This window comes from Giraffa tippelskirchi, chromosome 6 (genome assembly GCF_054371585.1).
Source record: "Giraffa tippelskirchi isolate mGirTip1 chromosome 6, T2T-mGirTip1v1.2.pri, whole genome shotgun sequence".
In the NCBI taxonomy this organism is placed as follows: domain Eukaryota; kingdom Metazoa; phylum Chordata; class Mammalia; order Artiodactyla; family Giraffidae; genus Giraffa; species Giraffa tippelskirchi.
In genome coordinates this window covers 84965821-84988972 of record NC_137280.1, presented here as the reverse complement: position 1 = coordinate 84988972, position 23152 = coordinate 84965821, and the positions used below count along the sequence as shown (strand labels likewise).

Sequence of the window (23152 nt, the reverse complement as noted above, 5' to 3'; positions counted from 1 at the left end):
TGGTTTTTATCATACAGTTCCCAAATGGATTTTTTGTTTGTTTTTCTCTGGCCACATTGCATAGTTCGTGGAATCTTGGTTCCCCAACCACAGATACCTGGACCCCAGCACTGAAAGCGCCAAGGCCTAACCACTGGACCACCAGGGAATTCCCATCCCAGTTGGCTTTGATTTGAGGGTTTTTACAAGTGATTTTATAAGGGTGCTTAATTCCTATATTCCTTCCATGGTTCATTCATACCTGACCACTGAGGCTGGACACTCCTGGTTCCCCACACCCCTGCATAGTCCATTGCTACATGCTACTTCCACATCTTAACTCTTTAGTTATTATTTTCTCTGGCTTTCTTTTGCATCATCTTTCTGCCCCTGTGCTATGCTAACTTGCTTCAGTCATGTCTGACTCTTTGCACTCCTATGGACTGTAGCCCGCCAGGCTCCTCTGTCCGTGGGATTCTCCAGGTAAGAATCTGTCTGCCCCTGCTCCATGCCAAATGTCCACCCCTATTATATAGATCTGGAGAAGACAATGGCAACCCACTCCAGTACTCTTGCCTAGAAAATCCCATGGACAGAGGAGCCTGGTGGGCTGCAGTCCACAGGGTCGCTAAGAGTCAGACACAACTGAGCGACTTCACTTTCACTTTTCACTTTCATGCATTGAAGAAGGAAATGGCAACCCACTCCAGTGTTGTTGCCTGGAGAATCCCAGGGACGGGAGAGCCTGGTGGGCTGCCATCTATTGGGTCGCACAGAGTCGGACATGACTGAAGTGACTCAGCAGCAGCAGCAGCATTACATAGATCAGTCCAAGTGCATGGATATTGGTCCCACCATGTTGATTTAAATCTGGGCTCTGGCATTTACTGGCAATGTGACCGTCAAGTCCCTTACTACCTCGTCACCTCCCTCACTCTCACCCCTCCCCTTGCTTTGCAGCCTTTAGTTTTCCCATCTGCAAAATGGGGGTGTTGGTGAACCCTCCCACCTAGGGCTGCTGGGAAAAGTTTGCAAGTCAATTCATGCAGAGCCTGTCCCCATGGTGCCTTCCAAGGATCCTTTTACTGTCATGTGACAGCACTGATGTTGTTGACCTGAATGGCCTTGGAGGAGCCATTTCTGCCTTGGGCCTCTGCTTTCGTCATCTGCAAAATGTTGGATAGCGCTAAAGTGGTGTCTAGGATCCCATCCAAGTGAATGATGCTTTTGCCTTCCTCTTGCATTCATGCTTACCAGCGGTTTTAAGCCTCGAAGGGAGTGATTTCCCAGGAAAATAGTCTTGGGCCAGTTTAAGAAAAGATTTCAAAGCCCAAATCACAGTATGTTCTTTGCAGCGCTCCTTGGCTGACAACCTGTGTGGCTGCCCAGCACAAGGAGAAGGTGTAGAAATAAATGTTGCCACCAGATGGTGCAGCTGAGCAACCATGCACTCTTAACGACATTCCAGTACTTTCCAGCAAGCTCCTAGAAACCAGTACGTATTATGGATTTCTCCTGTTGCCTCAGGCTCCAGGATGACTTGGCGTGGTGCCATTTCTGTTTGTTTTTATTTAAAAGACTGACATTTTGTTCATTGTGGACCTGGGGGCAGGCTTTTGATTTTCTTAAAAAAATATTGCATTAAAATAGTATTTATCTTGACAGTTAAGTTTGCTGGCACCACTTCAACTTCTACACTTGTGGTGAGTAGGCCCTTTCAGCTCTTCCTGCACTTACCCCATTTCACCCACCAGCAAACCCAGGCACAGGGCATGGCCACCCTCGCCCCAGGCCCCACAGATAGGATGCTCCAACAACAGGGACAAAATGAACTGTCCGCCTTCAGTGTCTCTGGTTTTCACTTGGCATTGAATCCAGTTTTTGGGGTCAGAGTCCTGCTTCTTACTGGCTGTGTGACCTTGTGTAAGCTGCTGAACCTCATGCGTGTGTGCCAAGTTGCTTCAGTCATGTCCAGCTCTTTTGCGACCCCATGGGCTGGCTCCTCTGTCCATGGGGATTCTCCTGGCAAGAAGACTTAAGTGGGTTGCTGCTTCTGAACCTCACCATGCCTCAGTTTTCCACATTATACACTTGGGATGATAGTGATGACACATCTAAACTGCCCCCTCCCCAAGATATAGTTAGTTATAAAAAATATACTTATTTACTTGGCTGCATCAGGTCTTAGTTCCTGTGCATGGGCTTTTCTAGTTGCTGTACAGGGGCTCTCTAATTGTGACATGCAGTCTCAGTAGTTGCCACACACAGGCTCTCTAGTTGTGGTGTATGGGCTCTAGAGCGTGAGAGCTCAGTAGTTGTGGTACATGGGCTTAGTTGCTTTGAGGCACGTGGGATCTGAGTTCCCCAACCAGAGATGGAACCCATGTTCTGTCCTGTTCATTGCAGATTCTTAACCACCAGACCACTAGGGACGTCCCGATATAGTTACTTCTTGGTGACCCTAGGGACTATAGCCCGCCAGGCTCCTCTGTCCATGAGATTCTCCAGGCAAGAATCCTGGAGTGGGTTTCCATTTCCTTCTCTAATCCCTAGAATCTATAACTATTACTTTATATGACGAAAGAAAATGTGATTAAGGTTCTTAGGATGGAGAGTTTATCTTGGATCCTCCAAGCAGGCCCAAAACGCAATCACAAATATCCTTATAAGAAGGCAGAATGAGATTTGAAACCCCCCCCCCAAAAAAAGGGAAAATGTAGAGACACACAGATGAGAAGGCCACGTCAAGACAGAGGCAGAAATTGGGCTGATGCACATACACTCTGTTGGTGGGAATATTAATTGGTGGAAAACAGTATGGAGGTTTCTCAAAAAAACAAAAAAAATATAACTACCTTATGACCTAGTAATTCCATTCCAGGGTAAACAAAACAAAACAAAAACACTAAAAGATACATGAGCCCCAGTGATCATAGCAGCATTATTTACAATTGCCCAGATACGAAAGGAACCTAAAATGTCTGTGGACAGATGAATGAATAAAGAAGATTTGGTACGTGTATTCAGTGGAATACTACTCAGTCATAAAAAAGAAAAATTTGCCATTTGCAGCAATGTGGATGGACTTATAGGGGATTGTGCTAAATGAAATAAACCAGACAGAGAAAGACAAATACTGTATGATATCACATACCTGGAATCTAACAAATAGAACAAACTAGTGAATATAATAAAAAAGGAGCATACTCACAAGAATAAGCTAGTGGTTATCAGTGGGCGAGGGAATGATGAACTGAAAGTTACTCAGCCGTGTCCGACTCTTTGTGACCCCATGGACTATACAGTCCATGGAATTCTCCAGGCCAGAATGCTGGAGTGGTGTTCTCCAGTAGCTGATCCCTTCTCCAGGGGATCCTCCTAACCTAGGGATCAAACACAGATCTCCCGCATTGCAGGTGGATTCTTTACCAGCTGAGCCACCTGGGAAGCCCTTGAGGGAATGGAGGGGGCAAACTAGGAGTGGGGGAGTAAGATAGACTACAGGGATGCATTGTATAACATGGGTAATATAGCCAATATCTTGTAATAACTGTAAATAGAACGTAACCTTTAAAAATTGCATAAAAAATTAAAAATAAAAAAAGAGAAATTGAAGACTTCCCTGGTAGTACAGTGGATAAGAATACTCCTGCCAATGCAGGGCACATGGGTTCAGTCCTTGGTCTGGGAAGATCCCACATCCCACAGAACCACTAATCCCATGAACCACAACTTCTGTATCCCTGGCACCTAGACACTGTGCTCTGCAACAAGAGAACCACCACAATAAGAAGCCTGTGCACCACAACAAAGTGTAGCCCCTATTTGCTGCAACTAGAGAAAGCCCACAGCAACCAAGACCCAATGCAGCCAAAATAAGTAAATAAATATTTTAAATAATAAAAAAAGGAAATTGAAGTGATGTGGCCACAAGCCAAAGATGCCTGGAGCCCCCAGAAGCTGAAAGAGGCAGGGAAGGTGCTCCCCCAAAACCTCTGGAGGGAGCACAGCCTTGTCCACACCTTGATTTCAGAATTCTAGCCCCTAGAACTGTGAGAGAAGAAGGTTCTGTTGTTTGAAGCTCCCCAAGTTGTCTTGTTTACAGCAGCCACAGGACACTAACCCACTCAGTAACTATGAATTGCTGGTGAAATGATCCTAAACATTGGTTGGGTGCCTGGGTTTCCCTGTTGGCTCAGACAGTAAAGAATCTGCCTGCAATGTAGGAGACCGGGGTTCAATCCCTGGGTCAGGAAGTTCCCCTGGAGAAGGGAATGACCACCAACTCCAATGTTCTTGCTTGGAGAATTCCAAGGACCGAGGAGCCTGGTGGGCTACAGTCCCTGAGGCTGCACAAAGAGTAGGACACGACTGAGTGACTAACACACTTGGCGTTCAGACCATAGCAATGGACAAGACAGGGATTGTCTTTGTTTTCAGGAAACCCAAGGTCTAGGGTAGGAGGTGGGGATCCACCTGGTGCACTTGAAGTAGGGGCGAGTGGGTGGAGAGAACAGAAAAGGAGGCAGAAGCGGGAGGGCTCCCCCTGGGGAAGCAGTGCCCCTCCCCTTAACCAGCATGCCCTCTGTTGCAGAGAGAAGCGTCCTGTACACAGAACTCCTGGCCAGACTCCATTTCTTCACCACTTCACATCCCAGGCTGGTGGGACAGCTGTGCCAACAGGCACAGAGCTGGTTCCGGATGTGCCCACACCCTGTACTGGTGCCCCTTGGAGGATTCCTCCAGCCCCCTGGAGGACCCCTTCGGGCAACTCTCACTGGCTGTCACAAAGGTGGGTCTCTCTAGCACAGTCCCTCTCTGCCTGGGGGCAGTGGTTGCAGGTATTTCAGGCTGCTCTCTGGGGCTCCCCTCTGCCAGTTGGGAAGCCCAAGGGTGCCAACTGGGCCTGGCCCTGCTGTCTCATGCTGACTTGACTCCATCTGTCTCCCAGGGACTGTAGATGACTAGTGTAAATACTGCTAATGAGCCCAGAGCAAGTGGATGCTGATTGCCTCTGGGGTCTCATCACTAAGAGTTCGGTGTCCACATTACCATAGCTTCTGTGATTTTACAGCCTCATGCTAGTAAGTCTGGAAACTAGAGACTGGTTCCTGACTGGCCCCTGAGAGACTGGTGGGACTTATAGGTTCTCCACGGGACACCAGAATGTCAGAGGATGAGAGGATTTCACTCTCTCCATCCATTTGTCACCCATCTTTCCATCCATCCACCCATCCTCCCTTCTCTTCCTTCCATCTGTCTGCCTTTTCATCCATCCAAACTCCCTTCCTCCCTCTCTTCCTTCCTTCTAACCACTCAGCTATCCATCTGTCTTTCCATTCATCCATCCATCCCTCATCTACCATTCCTTCCTTCCATCTATCCATCTGTATGTCCTTCCATCCTTCCTTCCCTTCTTGTTCCTTCTTTCCTTCCCACCCACCCATCCATCCATCCACCATCAGTTGTCCATATTTCCAATAGTCATCCTTCCTTTCACCATACTATTCACACCACTTACCTTCCATTTTCCCCAAATTGCTACCTTCTATCCACTCACATACCCGTCCTCCCATCCAGACACTCAGCCATTCATCAACTCGCCCACTCATCTATCAAATTCATCTACCCTTCTAATACCCACCCATTCACTAACCCATTCATTCACCGGTCATCTATCTGTCCACTCACGCACCAGTCCACCACCATTGATCCATCCCTTTATCTGCCCACCCACAGTCTCACATTAATCATGAGGCTACTGAATACAAATAGCTTGTTGTTCAAATACCAGCCATTATAACTTGCGCCTTTTCTGTGCCACAGGGTCTTGTAGGAAAAGCTACACTCTCAAGGCACAGAGCTTCAAAAATAGAAATTCTAAGAGACACTTGATACAATGCATGGAAAAAATTGACTTAGGGACAGCTACTAGAATACTGTGTTGAGAAGGATTCTTAGACTGAACCTAGTTTAACAGAAAAGAATGTACATTTATTACGATACTGATTCTGATGCTGTAACAAAAGCCAACATAGCAATGGCTAAAATAAAAAAGAACTTCATTTCTCTCACACACAATGGTCCAGGCATAAATAAGGGTAATATGGTGTCTCCAGGTTGTCAGGGACTCAGACACTTTCAAACTTGTTGCTCTGCCATTTTCAATGTGAAAATGGCCCATTTAATGCCCCCAAATGGCTGCTCCAGCCCTTACCATCACAATGGCATTCCAGCCAGGGGGTAGAGGGAAGAAGTAGATGGCAGTCTCCCTCCCTTCAAGGACACAGCCTTGAAGCAGAACTTACCACTTTTGCTCCTGTTTCACTGGTGAGAACATGGCCATCTTTGACTATAAGGGAGCCTGGGAAATATGGTCTTAGTCTGGGTAACTCGGAGAAGGCAATGGCACCCCACTCCAGTACTCTTGCCTGGAAAATCCCATGGACAGAGGAGCCTGGTAGGCTGCAGACCATGGGGTCGCTAAGAGTCGGACACGACTGAGCGACTTCACTTTCACTTTTCACTCTCATGCATTGGAGAAGGAAATGGCAACCCACTCCAGTATTCTTGCCTGGAGAATCCTAGGGACGGCGGAGCCTGGTGAGCTGCCGTCTATGGGGTTGCACAGAGTCAGGCACGACTGAAGCGACTTAGCATAGCTGGGTAACTACATACTCAACAAAACCTGTGGGCTGGATTTTATTACTAAAAGAAGCATGATATCAATAGAATGGCTACTGTTGGGAGTGGGGCAGATCACAGAGTGTGGTGATTGATTGGTGAGGTCTGTCAAAGCATAGGGAAAGGCAGTCACAACTCAGAAGTTTTTTGGTTTTTCTCATCTCAATAGGAAAATGTTTTGTGTTTCAGACCCACTGTGCCAGTTGTATGAACTCTAATCATGTTGCCAGGTGGTGCTAGCGATAAAGAATATGCCTGCCAATGCAGGAGACATAAGAAATTGGGTTTGATCCCTGGGTCGGGAAGATCCCCTGGAGGAGAACATGGCAATCCACTCTAGTATTCTTGCCTGGAGAATCCCACAGACAGAGAAGCCTGGTGGACTATACTCCACAGGGTCACAAAGAGTTGGACACAACTGAAGCAATTTAACACATACACATACACGACATGTTGAGATTGAGAAACTTCCTACCCACTCTGGGCTTCAGTTTCTTCATTTTTATTTATTTATGGACGTACCATGTGGCTTGCAGGATCTTAGTTTCCTAACCAGGGATCAAACCTGCATCCTTGGCAATGAAAATGTGGAGTCCTAACCACTGGGCCCCCAGGGAATTCCCAGTTTCTTCATTTTTAAGATGAAAAGTTTGAGTTCACATTTCCAAGGTCACACAGTGAGTGATCACAATTTAAAAAAAAAAAAAAAAAAGAGGAAGGAAAGAAAAGAAAAATCCCACCTCCTCATATCCTGTCCCAGTGAAGTGGAAACACAATCCTGGATTCCTAGACCTGGACTGGCTCTGACTTTAACACCTCCCCCACCATCTTGGCTTTCCTGGTGGCTCAGCAGTAAAGAACCCGCTTGCCAACACAGGAGACACAAGAGATGCGGGTTTAACCCCTGGGTTGGGAAGATCCCCTGGGAAAGGGAATGGTAACCCACTCCAGTATTCTTGCCTGGAAAATCCCATGGACAGAGGAGCCTAGTGGGCTACAGTCCATGGGGACAGAGTTGGATACAATTGAGTGACTGAGCACATGAACACCCCAGGTGTAACAACCAAAAATGTCTCTAGACATTTCCCAATGTGCCCTGGGCATGTGGGGCATAATCACCCCTGGGTAGGAATCACTGAACTAGAGACGCTTAAGACTAAACAGTGGTTTAGTCCATCTTCCTACCTCAGAGCAGCATAAGCAGTATAGCTCAGAGTCCGCATCTGGCATCTGACAGTGCTGGCTTTGAAATCCCAGCTCTGCCACTTCTAGATGTGTGACTCTGGACAAGGAACTGACTGTGTGCCTCAATTTCCTTATCTGTGAGGTGGGGGAGTACTTCATGGCTGAGTACTCAGACATATGAGCTCTCGTTTCTGTGTGGCTGCAGGCATCACTGCCATGGCATGGAGCCTGGAAGAGAAGCTGCTGGTGGTTGGCACCCAGGAGGGCATGGTGGCTGTGTGGGACATGGAGGAACAGCAGGTGATCTACATCCTACCTGGACACACAGGTGAGGCTCGGAAAATGGGGTTTTATGATCAGGCTCCTCCTAGAGTCCTACAGTGATCAGTTGCCGGGGTCCATTTACCACCAGTTTACTTCTCTGTATCAAAACTGTGGTCTTTGTTCCTACATCAGCTAGCTACAGCTGTGTATCAAAACACCCCAAACATGAATGCAGATCAGAACAGCCACTGTGGAGAATAGTACGGAGGTTCCTCAAAAAACTAAAGATTGTTGCCATATGATCCAGCAATCCTATACCTGGATTTGTGCTATAATTTGAAAAGATACCTGCCTCCCTATGTTCATAGCAGCAGTATTTAAAATAGCCAAGACTTGGAAGCAACCATCAATGGATTAATAGATAAAGATGCAATATATATATAATATATATGAATATTAGCCATAAAAAGAATGAAATAATGCCATTTGCAGCTACACAGATGGACCTAGAGATTATAACACTAAGTAAGTCAGAAAAAGACAAATTCCATATGATATCACTTATATGTAGAATCTAAAATACGATACAAATGAACTTATCTACAAAACAGAAACAGACTCACAGACAAAGAGAACAGACTTGTGGTTGCCAAGGGTGGGGGGTTGGGAAAGGGATGGAGTGGGGGTTTGGGGTGAGGAGATGCAAACTTGTATTATAGAAAACCAACAAGGTTCTATTGTATAGCATAGGAACCATATTCAATGTCTTGTGATAAACCATAATGGAAAAGAATATGAAAAAGAAAAATGCGAAATCAAAATCACCCCAAACACAGTACCTTCAAACAATAGCTGCTTATTTAGCTCACCTCTGTGAGTGGGCACTTCCCTGGTGGCTCAAACGGTAAAGAATCTGCCTGCAATGCAGGAGACCTGGGTTTGATCCCCGGGTCAGGAAGATGCCCTGGAGAAGGGAATGGCACTCCACTCCAGTAGAATCCCATGGGCAGAGAGGCCTGATGGGGGTACAGTCCATGGGGTCACAAAGAGTCGGACACGATGGAGCGACTGACAGACACACACAGTGTGAGTGGGCACTCCGGCCCCATGGCAAACACTGATGTGCTTTCTGAGTCTATGGATTTGTGCTTTTTGGACATTTCATATAAACGAAATTGTATACTATGTGATCTTTTGCATCAGCGTTCTTTCACCCCACATAATATGTTTGCAGTTCATTTGTATTTTTACAAGTATAGATAGTTTGTCCTTTTGCATTGCTGAATTGTATTCCCTTGTATGCAAGCAACAGATTTTCAACCATTCGTCACTTGAAGGACATTTACATTGTTCCCAATTTGGAGCTGTTGTGAATAATGCTACTCTGATTCATTGTATCTTCATCTTTATAATGTTTAGATGCACTAAAAATATTTCATTTATCTTAATAAATCATGTTCCAGAATTTATTAAATTTTTAAAATTATTTAAACATTTTGTGGCTATTAAGGCTATTTCTAGTTATCTGCTATTTGGATAATACTGGGATGAATCTGTTTTAACTTTTGGTCAGTATTTTTTTCATTCTGTTGAATAGTTCCAGTGAGTGGCACTCTTAACTTGGAAGGTATGAACATTCCTATAGATTTTTGAGTCATCATATTGCTTTCCAAACAAGCTGCAACAGATTAAAACACTCCCTAACCCCAAAGTTCCCACCATTAGATACTTTCATTTTATTCTTTTTGTCTAAGGGGTTGGAGTGGAGTAGCTACTGATAGAGTATTGACAAATGAGTCTCTTTATTTTATTATTGTCATCAGGATGGCTATTTTCCCGGAGGATGATTCAGTCTCTGTACAGTATATGACTCATGGCAACCTTGATTCATTTTTTAAAGTCCTCAAACTCTTATTATCTGTAATCAGAAAAACTCAGTTATCAATTTACTGAAAAAACCGAAAACACTATGTGTGTGTGTGTTAGTTGTTCAGTCGTGTCCAACTCTTTGCGACCCCAAGGACTGGAGCCCCACGAGGCTCTTCTGTCCATGGGATTCTCCAGGCCAGAATACTGGAGTGGATAGCCATTCCCTTCTCCAGCAGATCTTCCTGACCTAGGAATTGAACCAGGGTCTCTCTAGTTGCAGGTGGATTCTTTACCACCTGAGTCACAAGGGAAGCCCAATGAGATAATAATATCTCAAAGAGTTGTTATGAGATTAAAGGAGTTTAATGAACATTAACAGCTATGCTTGGCACACAGAAAGCACTCAGTAAATATTGGCTATTGTAGTAATAACGACTATTATGGTCAGGTTAGTACATATATATGTGTGTATGTGTGCTCAGTCGCTTCAGTCATGTCCAACTCTTTGCAACGCCATAGACTGTAGCCTGCCAGGCTCCTCTGTCCATGGGATTTTCCCAGCAAGAATACTGTTGTGGATTTCCATTTCCTTCTCCAGGGCATATATATATACCTTCTTCCTTCTTATTATTTTTAATTCCTGCATAATATTCTTTACATGGGTGTACCATATTATTTTGGCTTCCCTGGTGGCTCAGATGGTAAAGAATCTGCCTGCAATGCAGGAGACCTGGCTTTGATCCCTGGGTGGGGAAGATCTCCTGAAGAAGGGAATGACTATCTACTCCAGTACTCTTGCCTGGAGAATTCCATGGACTGAGGAGCCTGGTGGGCTACGGTCCATGGGGTCCCAAAAAGTCAGACATGACTGAGCAATTAACAACACACCATATTATTTAACCAACTCCCTTTTCATAGTTTGTTTTTAGTTTTTTAAATATTTATTTTTAAATTTATTTTGCTGTGTCGGGTCTCAGTTGTGGCACACAAGATCTTTGATCTTCACTGCAGCATGTGGGATCTGGTTCCTGGACAAGGGATTGAATCCTGGCCCCCTGCAGTGGGAGCATGGAGTCTTAGCCACGGACCACCAGGAGAGTTCTAGGATGGGCTTCTCAATTTTATATTTCCAGTGGAAAAAGAGAATTGTCTTCTTTCAGGCTGCTGTTAAAGAGGAAAGATTAAACAAGAAAAAAACTTGACAACGAGGTTCTTTTTTGGAGACAGTTTAACCAGGACCCTGAAGTTTGGGGGCTGGATCAGCCCCTTAAATCCCCCCACACCTGAGAGACTCCAGAACCCGATCGACTTCAGTGTGTGTGACTGCACGTGTTTCCCCCTTTGGGTGTTTTCTTTAATAAAGATTAGAATGGCTTCTGTGCCCTCAGGGTACCCCCTCCACCCATTTTGAACATTAAAAATATACATGTATTTATTTGACTGCACTGGGTGGGATTTTTATCATGTGGGGTCTAATTCTCTGACCAGGGATTGATTGAACCCGAGCCCCCAGTTTTCGGAGATCGGAGTCTTAGCCACTGGGCCACCAGGAAAGTCCCAGTTTTTTTGTTTGCTTGTTTGTTTTACTTAGACAGTATTGCAATTAAAATCCTTATCCATCTTCACACACTTATGCTATTACTTCTGTAAGACACCATTTCTAGAAATGGGATTTCTTAGTCAAATCTTATGCACATTTTTCATGTTTTCCCTCTTTTTCTTAACTTCTTATACTAAAAAAATCTATAGACTCAGAAAGTTGTTGAAATAGTACAAAGAGTTCCCATGTACCTTTTATACACCTTCCCAAACTAACAACGCCTTATTACAACTATAGTATATTATCAAAACCAAGAGGTTGCACATTTTAACTTCAAAAAAGTCACCAAGCTACATCTTTGCAAGTTTTTATCAACTTACACTCTCACTAGTGGGGTATAAGAATAACTGATTTCTTGTATCTCTGCCAGCGCTCCAGCAAGCAATTCATCAAATTTTTGCCGATACAATGGATAATAATAGTATTGGTATTTCATGATAGACCTTCGCGATTACTAGTAAGGTTGAGTATCATTTTCAAATGCTTATTGTCCACTTGTACTGTTTCTGTAAGTTTCTTGTTTATATTCTTTGTCCAGTTTGTGAGTAGGTTATTTGCATTTTTCTTGCTTATTTGTAAGAACTATTTGTTTATCAGGGAGAGTCTTCACTTATCTGTTATAGACTGCAAATATTTTCTCCCAGTGTGTGATATCTTTCATGTTTATCCTTCTGAAATTTTACATTTTTATGCAATCCAATTGGTCAATTTTTCCCCTTTATATCTTCCAAATTTCATATTTTTCCTAGAAAAATATCTCTCCACGAATATGAAATTGTCTATAATCTCACTTTGGTTTTTTTGTTAGTTTATTAACTTTAAATACTCCCTAGATGATGAACTTTTATACATTTCAATGATCTGTTTATTAGAGATTCAACAGTTGGGCAAATGATTTAATCCTAACCAGTTGTTTCATTCAGTTTAGCTTTGCCACATTCCATTATGGTTTTTGATGCATTCATTTATGTATTTATTTATTTTTGGCTGTATTGGGTCTTCATCACTGCACGGGCTTTTTCTCTCGTTGCGGTGAGTGGGGACTACTTTTATGGCAGAGCACGGGCCTGAAGGTAGTTATGGTGCCAGGACTCAGTAGCTGCAGCTCACAGACTCTAGAGTGAGGCCTCGGTAGTTGTGACTCACAGGCTTAGTTGCTCCGCAACATGTGGAATCCTCCTGGACCAGGGATTGAACCTGTGTCCCCTGCGTTGGCAGGCAGACCCTTAACCTCTGGACCACCAGAAAAGTCCCCACATTCCATTATTTGTAACTCAAACGTGTTCTAATCTATACGTCTCTTCTTTGGTAAACCAGGGATTTCCAAGCCCATAGATGTTTTGGTAGCTGGAAGGTCGAAATGTTCCCAGCTAATATACTCTCCTCCACCCTGGTCTGTTGCAGGAGAGGTGAGGTGTGTGGAAGTGTTTGCCCAAGGGACACTTGCCATCTCTGCCTCGAAAGACCACACCTTGTGCTTCTGGGACTTACTCTCTGGCCAGGAGAAATTCACCATTCGGGATGCAGGTTCAAAAGATCCCATTGAATCTCAGACCTGGAGCCTTCATGTGGATGAAGCAAAGAAGGTTGTGTATTCAGCTTCAGGCTCAAAGGTAACAAATATCTGCCCTGTTTGCAAAGGAAGGCTGAGACCAGAGCATTCAGAGATAACATATTGTGTTTATAAGGAGGTGTTCCCTGAAATGAGACAGAAGTACATGACCACTTGAGAGGGAGCCACAGGGGACTTCAAAACTTAAGAGTTTCGAAGATTAGATAACCTTGGTAGTTCTTTCTGACCTTAAGATTTGAGACCTTTCATAGTATTTAATACAGTCATTTTTAGAGCTATTAATTTCCCTCTGAGTACTGCTTTACCTACATCCTGCAAACTTTGATATGTTATGTTATTTATGTTCAGTTCTAATTATCACTTCTTGACCTGCATACAGATTTCTCAGGAGGCAGGTCAGGTGATCTGGTATTCCCATTTCTTTAAGAATTTTCCACAGTTTGTTGGTACATAGTAAGCACTAAATAATTAATAGCTATTAATTGTTCTACAATAAAGTAATAAAAGTAATTGGTACTTGTTAACATTAAGTAATATTTGTAGCTTGTAAGCTATGCTGTCCAATATGGTGACAACAAGCTATATGTTGCTATCGAGCACTTGAAATGTGGGTATTCCAAATTGAGATGTGGTGCACACAAAGGCTTCCTCAGACAACCATTTTGCCTTTTTGAATTTCTTTTCCTTGGGGATGGTCTTGGTCACTGCCTCCTATACAATGTCATGAACCTCCATCCATTATTCTTCAGGCACTCTGTCTCTCAGATCTAGTCGCTTAAATCTGTTTGTCAGTTCCACTGTATAATCATAAGGGATTAGATTTAGGTCATACCTGAATGGTCTAGTGGTTTTCCCTACTTTCTTCAATTTAAGTCTGAATTTGCCAATAAGGAGTTTGTGGTCTGTGCCACAGTCAGCTACCGTTCTTGTTTTTGATGACTGTTTAGAGCTTCTCCATCTTTGGCTGCAAAGAATATAATCAATCTGATTTCAGTATTGATCATCTGGCGATGTCCATGTGTAGAGCCTTCTCTTGTGTTCTTGGAAGAAGGTGTTTGCTATGACCAGTGCGTTCTCTTGGCAAAACTTGATTAGCCTTTGCCCTGCTTCATTCTGTACTCCAAGGCCAAATTTGCCTGTTACTCCAGGTATTTCTTGACTTCCTACTTTCGCATTCCAGTCCCCTATAATGAAAATGACATCTTTTTTGGGTTTTAGTTCTAGAAGGTCTTGTAGGTCTTCAAAGAACCGTTCAACTTCAGCTTCTTCATCATTACTGGTCGGGGCATAGACTTGGATTACTATTATGTTGAATGGTTTGCCTTGGAAATGAACAGAGCTCATTCTGTCATTTTTGAGATTGCATCCAAGTACTGCATTTCAGACTCTTGTTGACTATGATGGCTACTCCATTTCTTCTAAGGGATTCTTGCCCACAGTAGTAAATGTAATGGTCATCTGAGTTAAATTCACTCATTCCACTCCATTTTAGTTCACTGATTCCTAAAATTGAAGAAAGTAGGGAAAACCACTAGTCCATTCAGGTATGACCTAGACCAGACCCCTTATGAGTATACAGTAGAAGTGACAAATAGATTTAAGGGACTAGATCTGATAGACAGAGTGCCTGATGAACTATGGACAGAGGTTCGTGACATTGCACAGGAGACAGGGATCAAGACAATCCCGATGGAAAAGAAATGCAAAAAAGCAAAATGGCTGTCTGAGGAGGCCTTACAGATGGCTGGGAAGAGAAGAGAGGTGAAAAGCAAAGGAGAAAAGGAAAGATATTCCCATCTGAATGCAGAGTTCCAAAGAATAGCAAGGAGAGATAAGAAAGCCTTCCTCAGTGATCAATGCAAAGAAATAGAGGAAAACAACAGATTGGGAAAGACTAGAGATCTCTTCAAGAAAATTAGAGATACCAAAGGAACATTTCATGCAAAGATAGGCTCGATAAAGGACAGAAATGGTATGGACCTAACAGAAGCAGAAGATATTAAGAAGAGGTGGCAAGAATACACAGAAGAACTGTACAAAAAAGATCTTCACGACCCAGATAATCACAATGGTGTGATCACTCACCTAGAGCCAGACATCCTGGAATGTGAAGTCAAGTGGGTCTTAGAAAGCATCACTATGAACAAAGCTAGTGGAGATGATGGAATTCCAGTTGAGCTATTTCAAATCCTGAAAGATGATGCTGTGAAAGTGCTGCACTCGATATGCCAGCAAATTTGGAAAACTCAGCAGTGGCCACAGGACTGGAAAAGGTCAGTTTTCGTTCCAATCCCAAAGAAAGGCAATGCCAAAGAATGCTCAAACTACTGCACAATTGCACTCATCTCACATGCTAGTAAAGTAATGCTCAAAATTCTCCAAGCCAGGCTTCAGCAATACGTGAACCGTGAACTTCCAGATGTTCAAGCTGGTTTTAGAAAAGGCAGAGGAACCAGAGATCAAATTGCCAATATCCACTGGGTCATCGAAAAAGCAAGAGAGTTCCAGAAAAAACATCTATTTCTGCTTTATTGACTATGCCAAAGCCTTTGACTGTGTGGATCACAATAAACTGGAAAATTCTGAAAGAGATAGGAATACCAGACCATTTGACCTGCCTCTTGAGAAACCTGTATGCAGGTCAGGAAGCAACAGTTAGAACTGGACATGGAACAACAGACTGGTTCCAAATAGGAAAAGGAGTACGTCAAGGCTGTATATTGTCACCCTGCTTATTTAACTTATATGCAGAGTACATCATGAGAAACGCTGGGCTGGATGAAGCAAAAGCTGGAATCAAGATTGTCGGGAGAAATGTCAATAACCTCAGATATGCAGATGACACCACCCTTATGGCAGAAAGCGAAGAAGAACTAAAGAACCTCTTGATGAAGGTGAAAGAGGACAGTGAAAATATTGGCTTAAAACTCAACATTCAGAAAACTAAGATCAAGGCATCTGGTCCCATCACGTCATAGCAAATAGATGGGGAAACAGTGGAAATAGTGAGAGACTTTATTTTTGGGGGCTCCAAAATCACTGCAGATGGTGACTGCAGCCGTGAAATTAAAAGACACTTACTCCTTGGAAGGAAAGTTATGATCAACCTAGACAGCATATTAAAAAGCAGAGACATTACTTTGCCAACAAAGGTCTGTCTAGTCAAGGCTACAGTTTTTCCAGTGGTCGTGTATGGATGTGAGAGCTGGCCTATAAAGAAAGCTGAGTGCCAAAGAATTGATGCCTTTGAACTGTGGTGTTGGAGAAGGCTCTTGAGAGTCCCTTCAACTGCTAGGAGATCCAGCCAGTCCATCCTCAAGGAAATCAGTCCTGAATATTCATTGGAAGGACTGATGCTGAAGCTGAAACTCCAATACTTTGGCCACCTGATGCGAAGAACTGACTCCTTGGAAAAGACCCTGATGCTGGGAAAGATTGAAGGCAGGAGGAAAAGGGGACAACAGAGGATGAGATGGTTGGACGGCATCACTGACTCAATGGACATGAGTTTGAGTAAACTCTGGGAGTTGGCGATGGACAGGGAGGCCTGGAGTGCTGCGGTTCACGGGGTCACAAAGAGTTGGACATGACTGAGCGACTGAACTGAACGGTATACAAAGGGCTCCCCAGGTGGCGCTAGTGGTAAAGAATCCCCCTGCCAATGCAAGGAGATGTCAGGAAGATACCCTGGAGGAGGAATTGACACCTCATTCCAGTATTCTTGCTGCGAGGATGCCATGGACAGAGAAGCCTGGCGGGCTACAGTCCATCGGGTTGCAGAGGCAGACGTGACCGAGCGTCTGAGCATACAGGCACAGTGAGCATAAAACACACACTGTATTTCAAAGACTCAGTATCATAAAATATAATGTAAAATATTTCAGTAATAATTTTGTATTGATTATATGTTGAAATGACATTTGAATATATTGGGTTAAAAAAGTATATCATTGAAATTGATATCTCTTGTTTCTTTTTACCTTTTTAAATGTGGCTTATAAAACATTTAAAATCATGTGTGGCTTACATTGTATTTTTATTGGACAGTGTAGGCTTAACTATTACAGAGGTGTGGGTTGTTTTCAAAACTGATTACAGAAATCAGCTATGTTATCAGCAAAAGTTGGGAAAATACAGTAAAGAAATAATATATAATAAATAACTGCAAACCTAACCATTATCATAATTTTGCTTTTTGCGGTGCGCATGTGTGTATATATGTGCATGTGTGTATGAAACAAAATGGGGATAAAACCATATACACAGTTTTATAAAGTGATCTTTGCCCACAACCTTAAAAATTCTTCAAAATCAGCATGTTTAGTGATTTCATAAGATCCCATTGCATGGCTCTACTGTAGTTTATTTAACTAATCCCTTAATACTGGACATATAGGTTGCTTCCAGTTCTTTGCATATTCAGATAGCTGAGGTAACTTTCCTTTTATACATATATACATATGTATATATCATTCTGTGTATCTTTTCTTAGTCCTTTACTGTAAATCCCACAAGCAGAATTAATAGAATTATTTAAATGATTACTTTTGATGAAAAGATACTTTGGGGGGTAAGGTTAAGGACGAAACTTCTCTAATTATTAATCAGTAATTACTTGGAATGAACATATATGCATATGGCATGGCTGTTTTCCTGTTTTTTAAAACTGTATTTTAGAGAAATTTTATTTATTTATTTTTAAAAACATGTATTTGAGAAGTAATACCATTTTTTTCCTAAAAATATATATATTTATTTATTTTTGGTTGTGTTGGGTCTTAGCTGCAACTTGCAGGGTCTTTTGTTGTGGCTTGTGGGCCTCTCTTTAGCTGTGATGCCTGGGTTCCAGAGTGTGTGGGCTCTCTAGTTGAGACATATAGGCTTTGTTGACCCATGGCATGTGGGATCTTAGTTCCCTGACCAGGGATCAAACCTGTGTCCCCTGCATTGAAAGGTGGATTCTTAACTGCTGGGCCACCAGGGAACTCCCAGCAGTTTTAGATTTGTGGAAAAACTACAGAGATAGTAGAGAGGGTTCCTGTATGGCCTTGTTCCAGCTTTCTCCAATGCCAACATCTTACATAACAAGTAACATCTTACATTTATCAAAACTAAATGTTAATACTGACAGTTACCATCAATTCAACTCCACACCTCACTTGGAGTTTATCAGTTTTTCCACGCATGTTCTTTTGCCGTTCCAGAATCCATTCCAGGATCCCTTCCACTTCCCCACTCCTTTTCTCTTTTTAATTAAATTTAAAAAACTTTGCCGGTTACTTCTTTTTAAATTTATTTATTTAGTTTTGGTTACACTAGATCTTCACTGCTGTGCTCAGGCCTTCTGTAGCTGTGGTGAGCAGGGGCTACTCTTTGTTGCGGTGCATGGGCTTCTCATTGCAGTGGCTTCTCTTGTTGCAGAGCACAGGCTCTAGGTGCACGGGCTTTAGTTATTTCAACATATGGGCTCAGTAGTTGTGGCACGCGGGCTTAGTGGGATAGGACCCATGTTCCTTGCATCGGCAGGTGGATTCTTATCCACTGTACCACCAGGGAAGTCCTTCCCTCCTTTTTCTTTAAACCGATGGAGTGTTGACAATAAAATGCATAAACTCTAAAAGAGAGCAGGTTTTAATATAGTCAATATTTTGTAATAACTATAAATGGATGGCATCACCAATTCAATGGACATGAGTTTGAGCAAACTCCGGGAGATTGTCAAGGACAGGGAAGCCTGGCGTGCTGCAGTCCATGGGGTTGCAAAGAGTCGGACACGTCTGAGTGACTGAACAAAAACAAAAAATGGAAAGGAACTATTAAAATTTGTGTAAAGATAAAAAGATTTTAACTGCAATGACCAAAAAGAAAAAAGAACAGGTCTTGCATTTGACTCTGGCAAACTTGCAGTCTAGGTCTCCCTCTGACATGGCTCTGTCTTTTCATCATTCTGTTAGATTAGTGCTTGGAATCTGGAAACTGCAGAGCTGATTTTCCATATCCTGGGGGATGCCTCTGACCCCTGGGTATGCATGGCAGTGCTGGCTTCCCAGGCCACACTGCTGACTGTGTCCCAGGGTGGCATGATCAGCCTGTGGAGCTCAGGCACGGGAACACTGCACAGGAAGCAACATTTGTCCAGCATCAAAGAAGATACACTTGCCTGTGGGGTCGCAGTCCAGAAACAAGCGAGGATGGTTACCGGGTCCAGCACAGGCTGCATCTCCTTGGTAAGCAACTAATGTTGACTGAGTCAACCTTAATTCAGCTCCAAAGTGCTCAGATGTCCTAGAAGTTGGGAGAAATCATCTCACCTTTGATCTTTTTTTTTAACCTTTTATTTCATATTAAGAGTATACCTGATTAACAATGTTGTGATAGTTTCAGGTGGACAGCAAAGAGACTCAATCATACATATGTGTGTATCCATTCTCCTCCAAATCCCCTCCCATCCAGGCTGCTACATAACATTGAGCAGAGTTCCCTGGGCTATACAGTAGGTCCTTGTTGGTTATCCATTTAAATATAGCAGTATGTACATGTTAGTCTTAAATTCCCTAACTATCACTTCCCTATATCCTCCCCACAATCATAAATTCCTTTTCTAAATCTGTGAGTCTGTTTCTGTTTTGTAAATAAGTTCATTTGTATCATTTCTTTTTAGATTCCACATATAAGGGATGTCATATAGGTCCATCCATGTGCTGCAGAGGGCATTATTTCATCACTTTTGATCTTTTAATGAATAACACTTGGCTTCTTCATTCTAGGGGTTTGCAATTCAGCACAGTCCAGGAAACAGCTCTTGGTGTCTCCTGGGGGCTGGTCAATGTGCAATTGTTGATGCTCAGTCTTTCTGCGGATGCTCTGGGAGAAAGTATAGAACATGTATCAGAACTGTCCCCGATGAGCGGATAGGACTTGGGTTTCTATCTACCAGCTCCATCAATGGTTAGGTGAGGGCTGCTCCCAGGAGCATTAACACAGGGACAAGTGTATGAGGGAATGAGGTCAGAAAGAACAACCTCCCAGCGCAGAGTTGCAGGAGTGCAGTGAGCACCCTTCAGGAATAGAGGAGTACATTGAGGGGATATGGACGGAGCACCAAGATTGAGTTATATCAGAGTTGCAGGTGGAGGAACAAGGGCACCACACCATGCACTAGAGTCTAACCACACCCTCAGTCTAGGGAGGAACCCAGTCTAGGGAGGGAGCCAGGCTCTCCAATGACTTACAGTCATACTAAGAGGAACAGAGTCTGTTTTCAGTAGAGGTAGAAATAGCATGTTCTTGCTTGGGTAAAGGAACAAATGCTTCTGATAGAGGCAGTCTTGGAAGGTTCCTCTCCAGGGAGGCAGCCTCAGAAGAAAGGATTACTAAGATGAATAAGCAAAGATGGAGGGAATCGGGGATTGCATGGTGAGGCGCTAGGAACACACTTGGTAATATAGAGAAAAGAGAAGTGGAGTGGAAATAGATCACAGAGGGTTTTGCGTGTCCTATTGAGGAGGTGAGAGTTTCAGGAAGGGAGAAATATGGCCACTGAAGAATCATCCCATAACCAACAAGGACCTACTTCATAGCACAGGAAACTCCGCTCAATGTTGTATAGCAGCCTGGATGGGAGGGAAGTTTCGGGGAGAATGGCTGAGTCCCTTTGTTGTCCACCTGAAACTATCACAACATTGTTAATTGGCTATGTTGTTGTTGTTCTTGTTCAGTTGACCAGTTGTATCTGACTCTTTGCTACTCCACTGACTGCAGCACACCAGGCCTCCCTGTCCCTTACCATCTCCCGAAGTTTGCCCAAGTTCATGTCCATTGCATTGGCGATGCTGTACTGCCATCTCACCCTCTGATGCCTTCTTCTCCCCTCCATCTTTTCCACCATCAGGGACTTTTCCAATGGGTCAGCTGTTCGTATCAGGTGACCAAAATACTGAAGCTTCAACTTCAGCCTCAGTATAGTATATTGGCTATACTCCAATGCAAAATAAAATGTTTAAAAAAAGAATCACCCCAAACTCCAGATTTCTGGACCGCATGCCTCATAGCCTCCGTGAGCAATCAAAGCACCAAACATGAAGGAATATAACCCCAGTCCTTTCATCAGATCTCTTGGTTGCTTCCCATTACTCCTTCAATCACTGATTGTTTTCATTAATATCCTGCAGCCTAGCAAGGAACATGAACTCTAGGGTCAGACCCACTGAGTTTGAAAATCCCAGTCCTAAATGTAAATTGGTGCAGCCACTATGGAAAACAGTATGGAGGTTCCTTAAAAAACTAAAACTAGAGTTGCCATATGATCCAGCAATCCCATTCCTGGGCATAAATCCAGAGAAAACTCCAATTCAGAAAGATACATGAACCCCAATATTCATTGCAGCATTATTTATAATAGTCAAGACATGGAAGCAACCTAAATGTCCTTCAGACAGACAAACGGATAAAGAAGATGTACATAATGAAATACTATTCAGCCATAAAAAAGAATGGAATAATGCCATTTGCAGCATGGATGGACCTGGAGAGTATCTCATTAAGTGAAGTGAGCCAAAAAGAGAAAGACAAAACCATATGATATCATTTATATGTGGAATCTAAAATATGATACAATGAACTGATTTAAAAAACAGAAACTCACAGACAGAACAAACTTATGGTTACCAAAGGGGAAAGAGGATGGGGGTAGGGATAAATTAAGAGTTTGAAATTAACAGATACAAGCTACTATATATAAAATAGATAAACAACAAGATCCTGCTGTATAGCATAGGAAATTATATTCAGTGACCTGTAATAAACTACAATGGAAAAGAGTATATATATTGAATCACTTTGTCATATACCAGAAATTAACACAATGTTGTAAATCAACTATACTTCAATAAGCAAACAAAGACAAACCAAAAAAAGCAAAAAAAAGAAAATCCCAGTTCTACTTTTACCTAGTTGTATTCTTGGGCTACTCAGCCCTTCTTTGAGCTTCAGTTTCCTCATCTGTAAAATGGGGGCAAACATGGAAACTACATCCAGGGCACTAAAAGGGATGAACAGATGGGCACCGCTTCAGGCTTCCAATTGGCCGGGGTAGGGTGGGGCCACTAGGCTAACACTGGAGTAAACTGAAAATATGGTGCTAGTTAAGTTCAGATTTCTCCTTATGTAACTCATCTTTGATGTCTCATTCCAATCCCCTCAATTCAGAAGGCTATTCTGTCGGTCACCAGGCTACTGATGGTAATGACCTTCGTTAGGAATGCCTATGGTGCTTGCCTGGGCACACATCACTCATAGGGGGCTCTAACACATTTCTCCCATGGAGCCCCTATTTATGACAGGGCGGCTCTTGTGGCTCTTTTTTTTTTTTATGATCATGGGACGCACTTCAGCTAAAAACAATCAGAGAACTTTGAGGAAGGTAGATAGCATGCCTGAAGCCCACACAATTTTGAGGATGGGGTGCCAAGCCTTTTGTGGATCCAATCTTTATTGGAAAATTTAAAACATACAGGAGGAGTTAGGATGTAGGAAGGGGAAGGCAGTGTCACCTAAGTGGTCAGTTATCTAGGTTACCAGAGTTTTCTGAAAGAGGACCCTTCATGGGTGGGCAGTCTGGTTCCTTATCTAGTGGTTTTTCTAGCAGCTGCCAACTTGTTTATTCAAGACGGATGTCTTTGGAAATGGATGCCTCAGCAACCAAAAAGCCTGATGTCAGGCACTTATATTACAGTTGCACATCTGTGACCCTGTACCTAGTTGAGTCTTTTTTTCTTTCCTGCCCCTCTCTCCCCACACCCACACACTTGGTCTCTGTGTTGACGCTCCTGCTCCTGGGAGCAGCCTCTACCCAAGCTGAAATGGAGGTGGTGGGTAGAACCTCACCCAGCTCTTGATCCCTCAATGGGGGCAACTCTGATTCATGCCCTACTCTGCCTCTCGGGCCATTCCCAGCAGGACTCACGCACATTTGCCTGCATTGGTAACTGCTTGTTGAG

At 43.2% G+C, this 23152-nt stretch overlaps 1 protein-coding gene across 1 annotated transcript in view; it reads left to right on the top strand.

The window, feature by feature from the left end:
- Nucleotides 1–23152, top strand: part of NWD1 (NACHT and WD repeat domain containing 1) — a 72091-nt gene that overhangs the window by 31674 nt on the left and 17265 nt on the right. The window contains 4 exon segments of the mRNA XM_081503000.1: nucleotides 4574–4771; nucleotides 8054–8176; nucleotides 12986–13194; nucleotides 19109–19381. Coding sequence (XP_081359126.1) covers nucleotides 4574–4771; nucleotides 8054–8176; nucleotides 12986–13194; nucleotides 19109–19381 — 803 coding nt within the window.